Genomic DNA, 6084 nt, shown 5'->3' with positions numbered 1-6084 from the left:
ACATCCCCTGTTCTGAGGCCCCTCCCAGCCCTGACATCCCCTGTTCTAAGGCCCCTCCCAGCTCTGACATTCTCTCTTCTAAGCCCCACTCAGCTCTGACATCCCCTGTTCTAAGCCCCTTCCCTGCTCTCACATTCTATGATTGTATGAGGCAGGTCAATTACACCCCAGTGGTTAGCTGCAGGGCTTGGGGTTAGTGATGGCTGGAAATTACTCGCCGAGGGAGCTTCTCATCCTCAGATGCGCCCTCCTCTCTGCCAGGTCGCCCAAAGGCTTCATAATGGGCAGCACCTTTTGCTCCAGGAAAGGGATCATTTCTTCAGTTTATTTTTTGGTTAAACATGCAGGATCCCATTCATCATCCCCAGTGGTCCAGGGCCAGAGGACGTTAATTCCTGATTGTCAAATAAGGAGGGTATTTAGTGAGTTAGGTTTTTTTTCTTGCTAAAGGGTTTCCATGTAGAGTAATACTTCCAAGGGGTTGGAATGGGGTACAGGGGAGAGTTAGGAGGGACTGCTGGGGCCATGAGGCTGAGTAGACCGGCTCAGGAGCCCAGAAATCCAGGGCATGGGATGGTCCTTCTCTGCTGTCCTATTTCTTTAGAGCTTGGGACTTCTGGCTCTGCCCTCCCACCGGCCCACTGTGCTGTGGTCCAGCAATAAGTGCCCTAACCTAGTGAAGAGATTGGCATTCTAGAACTAGCTGTATGACTTTCTGGCAAGTCAGCTTCCCTCTATGGGCTCAGAGAGCCTCAGCCTCCTCATCTGTAAAATGGGAGCATTGCAGAAGATGATCTCTAGGCTCCCTTATGGCTCGAATATCCTGTGATTCTGAGTGCCAATACACATCTGACACTATTGGTGTGACCTTGAACAATCACTTTCACCTCTCTGGCCTCAGTTTCCTTATCTGTAAAATGACATGAGTCGTACTAGATTGCCTTTGCACACTCTTCATCCATGAAATCTTTTGGTGGATGACCAGCCATACCTCATTCTGCCCTTCCCAATGTCCAGGAGAAAAATCTGGTCTTCAGTGCTGAACCCAGTGAGCCATGGAATTCTAGAATTTTTTATTCTGTCTAGCAGGAGAACCCTCTTCATTTCTCATTTTTCTCAGGCCTGGGCTTCTTGGCACAAAGGGCTGGAGATGGGGAGGAGGGGGGTGGGAGGAAGTCGTCTGGATTCACAGGTAGAGTAACTAAATCAAGGGGAGGGGGTGGGGATGATGGAGGATGACTGGCTTTGGAGGCTGAGATCCAGGCACCTTCAGAGGTGAGATGGAGGAATGCTGGCCAGCTTCCTTTCTTCTAGGATTTGCCCAAAGAGCTTGGCAACCTCCAAGGCACAGCCCCAATGGATGGTGATCCCATAACCACCATGGCCATAGTTATGAATGATCTGAAAGAACCAAGAGAAAAGGTGATCATTGAGCCTGCTGATGGGCGGTAGCAGAAGAGGAGAAAAAACATCTCTGGCACATAGAAATCAGTGCAGTCAGAGAGCTGCACTTACATTGGGGTGACTGACCCCAGGCAAGTTGCTGAATCTCTCCGAGCCTCAGTGGCCTCATCCGTGAAGTGGGGATAGTAATAACTTGTATTTGTGCAACCTTCCATGCAGTGCAGTTATGTGAAAACATTTTAAACCAGCTTCGATAGTCGATGTTCTAAACACCCTCCCAGCCCTGAGATCCCCTGTTCCAAGTCCCCTAACAGCCCTGATTTCCCCTGTTCTAAGGCCCCTCTCAGCCCTGACATCCCCTGTTCCAAGGCCTGTCTCAGTTCTGACATTCCATGTTCTAAGGTTCCATCCATCTCTTGCCCTTTCAGTTTTGACATTCTATATGACCAATAGATAGAAAGCTGGTTTTGAAGCCAAGAAAACATGGGTTCAAGTCTTGCCTTTGACCCATACTGATTCAGTGACCTCGGGCAGGTTGTTTAAACTCTAAGACTGTCAGCTGCAGAGAAGGGCAGGCCCATACTTGAAGAGGGTGCCTTCTCATCCCCAGGCTCCCAGGTCTCAGATGTTCTCTGATTCAGCCTAATGTGCTGCTCTCTCCCTGCGCTGGGGACATCTGTTGGCATCTCCATTTCTGGACACATCTACCTTACTTCATGCCTTAGCTCTGAGTGTCCTGTAGCTAGCCATGTTTGATGGGTTGGGGGCTGGGGGAGGAGGAGGGAGTGGATTATCTCTCTCTAAATTAATCCTGATTCCACTTAGCCTTCTTTGGAATTCTAGCGCCTTTCCAAGCATCATGACTTGGGGTCATCTCCAAGCTAAAATAGGAATAGGTTTTCAACTCAATTCACTCACACTCCATGGGGCCCCATTTCATTACGTTTATCATCTTTTCTTTCAACTAGTTTTTTACTTCTGTTTAAAAAATCATATTACACTGCTTTGGTCAAGTCCCATCTGGGATGAATGAGAAGTCTGGTGGGCCTTTTCAGGCCACTCCACAACCGCTCATCCCCTGTCCAGGAGACCAGAGGCGGAGCCAAGTTTTCATCTGGAATGGAAGCTCTCTGAGCCATCCCAACACTTTCACTTACCTGACCTTGGACAAATCATTCCCCCCTTCCAGTTCAGAATCTATAATCCTGTGACTCCAAAGGTCCTAGGACCCCCATGGCCTTTCTACCTTTCCATCAGAGACTTCTTTCCATTACCTATGATTTGGAAAAGGAAATAAATTCATTCCCCCAAGGTGGAAAGAGCCTGGAATTTGAAGTTGAGAAGACCTGGATTCAAAATCCCAGCTCTGTTCCTGGCCTACATATGTGACTTTGAACAAGTCACTTAGCTTATCTGGGCCTCAGTTTCCTCATCTGTAAAATGGAGACAGTGATACCCATAAGACATATTGTTGGCTGTTGTGAGATCATGGATGTGAAGCTCTGGGCCATGGAAATGTCAGTTATTAATTTTTAGGATACTAAATACAGAGTCAAAAGGGACCTTAGAGGCTCTCTCAGCCAAATCCTTCATTCTGTGGATGAGGAAGTACCTTGCCCCAGACCCTTCAGGTATTACGTGGCCAAGATAGAAATGAAAAGCAGGTCTTGATGACAAAAAAGTCCAGCCATTCTCTACACCATAGCACCTCTCAAAGCTCATGGATCTCAAACTGAATGGAACCTAAAGGCCATCTATTCCAATCCCACTTCTGTTTACAGATGAGGAAACTGAGTCATGGGACCACTGAGTGAGTTACCCAAGGTCATACAGGTAGTAGATTGGAGAAGTGGGATTGAAACCCAATGCTTCTGCTTCCAGGGCCAATGTTCTTTTTCCTAAGCTTTGACTAAGGCCAAAGAGAATTGGTATGGACCAGAGCTCAGGCCCTGGACTCCTGTAGATGTCAACAGGGCTGGTTTAGAAATCTAAATCTTCATGAACTCAAGAATATCCAGGGACCATCCACCAATAGATAAACAGAGGATATGAGCAAAAAATTCTCAAAAGAACTACAAAGTATTCACAACCATATGAAAGAATGCTTAAAATCACTAGTAATAAAAGACATGTAAATCAAAACAACCCTGATGTTTCATCTCACACTCTGAAAATTGCAAAGGTATCAAGAGATGACAACAATCAACACTGGTGAGGTTGTAGGAAGATAGGTACACAAGTACATTGTTGGTGGAGCTGTGAATTTATCTAATCATCTTGGAAAGCAATTTGGAATTTTGCAGATAAAGTGACTAAGAAGATGGCAGAGGAAAAGCAGTGACTTGCTGGAGCTCTCCCCCCAAACCCTTCCAAATACTTATAAAAAACGGCTCTAAACAAATTCTAAAGCAACAGAACCCACAAAAAAACAGAGTGAAACAAATGTCCAGCCAAAGACAGCTTGGATGGTTGATCAGAAAGGTATATCACGCTGGGCAGGGAGAAGAGCGGGGTTCAGTGTAGGCACGCAGGCTGCAGCAACCCTGGAGCAGGCCTCAGAGGGCTGAATAGCGGGCAGCTGTGGCGATTTCCAGATTTCTCAACCCCTTAATGCCAAAGACAACTTGGAAGGTCAATGGGAAATGTCTGTGACTGCGGTGAGAGAAGGAGCTAGGTCTCATCCACCCCCAGGGGCCGTGGATGCTCCCTGAGCTTCTGGCCCACAGACTGAGGGGGAATCGAGTGGCTGATCAGAGGTGGATTGCAAGAATCTCTTTGCCAGTGCTTAGGCAGGAATCTCTTGCTTTACCGGGGGCAAGGAGGAATGCTGGTGTGGTGAAGCTTCTTGTGGCGGTGGAGAGAAAACACCTCTCCCCTTATCATAGCACCTTGGAAGAACTAAAAATTTTCAGATCCCTAGAATTATCTCTGAAAACAGCTGTACAAACCCCCGAAACTTGGGACAGTACATTTTCCACATTGGAAGCAGACTTTTACCTTAACGAAGAGTTTAAAACTCAAGTAATTGACCGGGATCATGAGTAAGCAGCACAAAAAGAGTCAGACTATATTATCTTACTTTGGTGACAAAGAAGATCAAAATATACAACCAGAAAAAGACAATGAAGCCAAAGCTCCTGCATCCAAAGCCTCCAAGAAGAATATGAATCAGTCCCAGGCCTTGGAAGAGCTCAAAAGGGATTTTGAGAGGCAAGTAAGAGAAGTACAGATAAAGTGACTAAAATGTCCATAACTTTTGACCCGGAGATTTCATTACTGGGCTTCTGTATCATGGAGGCCATTGATAAGAAGCAAGTCTCCTTATTCACCAAAATGTTTATGACAGTACTTTTTGTGATAGCAAAGCATTAGAAACAAAGTAGATTCCCATTGACTGGAGGATGGTTAATTGTGGTACATGAATACAATGGAATGTTACTGCACTGTAACAAATGATGTGATGAGCAGCTAGGAGGCTCCATAATGCATGAGTGCTGTGCCTGGAGTCAGGAAGACTCAACTTCCTGAGTTCAAATATAGTCTCAGACACTTACTAGCTGTGTGACCCTAGACAAGTCACTTAACCTTGTTTGCCTCAGTTTTCTCATCTGTAAAATAAGATGGAAAAGGAAATGGCAAACCACACCAGTGTCTCTGTCAAGAAAACCCCAGATGGGGCCACAGAGAGTCAGACATGACTGAAATGACTAAATAGCAACACAATGATGTGTGTAATGAATACAGAGAAATGTGGGAAAGATCTACAAGAACGGATGCAGAGTGAAGTCAGCAGAACCAAGAAAATAATATATACAATGACCACAACGATGAACACAATAATGGAAATGGAAAGAACAAATACATATGCACAGAAGTCAAAAGTGAATGTTGCAAAATTAAAAAGAACGATCATGAAGAGAACAAGCATTTATATAGCCCTACTATGTGCCAGGCACTGTGCTAAGCACTTTACGAATACCATATCTTTGATTGTCACAACAACCCTGGGAGGGAGGGGCTATCAACATCCCTGTTTTACAGTTGAGGAAAGTGAGGCAGAAGACAGTAAAGTGACTTGTCACACAGTCAGGAATTATCTTTTTTTTTTTTTTTTTAGGTAATTGGGGTTAAGTGACTTGACCAGGGTCACACAGCTAGTAAGTGTCAAGTGTTTGGTCTGAGGCTGAATTTGAATTCAGGTCCTCCTGACTTCAGGGCCGGTGCTCTATCCACTGCACCACCTAGCTGCCCCAGGAATTATCTTTAGCTGCATTTGAACTCAGGTCTTCCTGACTTTAGGCTCTGTCTGCTATCGCTGCCTACCACACCCCTTTGCAGAAGTGGGAGGTCCACAAGTGTTGCTCATTACACATATTTTCAGACTTTTTCAACACATTTATCAGTTTTGCTTATTTTTTCCTCTTCTTTTTCTTTCTTTTTATTTTGTATTTGAAAGAATACTATGGTTCTCTGGGAGGAGGAGGAAGAAGTATATTGGGAGAAATTGCAGTAGTATAAAAAAAGACATGAATGAAAAACTTATTTCAATGTTTTTCTTTAAAAGAATGTCCCGATGATCCCTTTATTCACCACCTCTCACATTCCCATCTTATGACTTTGGGCAAGTCACTCTCCTGGGGCCTCAATTTCCTCAACTAAAGAGTCATCTATTCCCTTCTT

At 45.1% G+C, this 6084-nt stretch overlaps 1 protein-coding gene across 3 annotated transcripts in view; it reads right to left on the bottom strand.

Moving 5' to 3' along the window:
- Positions 1 to 298: 298 nt before the first annotated feature.
- The window catches only part of DAO (D-amino acid oxidase), a 38103-nt gene continuing 32317 nt past the window's right edge, over positions 299 to 6084 (bottom strand). For all 3 annotated transcript variants that reach the window (XM_027865025.1, XM_027865039.1, XM_027865034.1), the window contains one exon: positions 299 to 1401. In XM_027865025.1, the coding sequence (XP_027720826.1) occupies positions 1270 to 1401 (132 nt within the window). In that variant the 3' untranslated portion in view covers positions 299 to 1269. The remainder of the gene's footprint in view (positions 1402 to 6084) is intronic.

Source organism: Vombatus ursinus, unplaced genomic scaffold (assembly GCF_900497805.2).
Source record: "Vombatus ursinus unplaced genomic scaffold, bare-nosed wombat genome assembly UNPS02001287.1, whole genome shotgun sequence".
Classification (NCBI taxonomy): domain Eukaryota; kingdom Metazoa; phylum Chordata; class Mammalia; order Diprotodontia; family Vombatidae; genus Vombatus; species Vombatus ursinus.
Note: the sequence above shows the minus strand (reverse complement) of the source record. Positions and strands in the feature narration are given on the sequence as shown.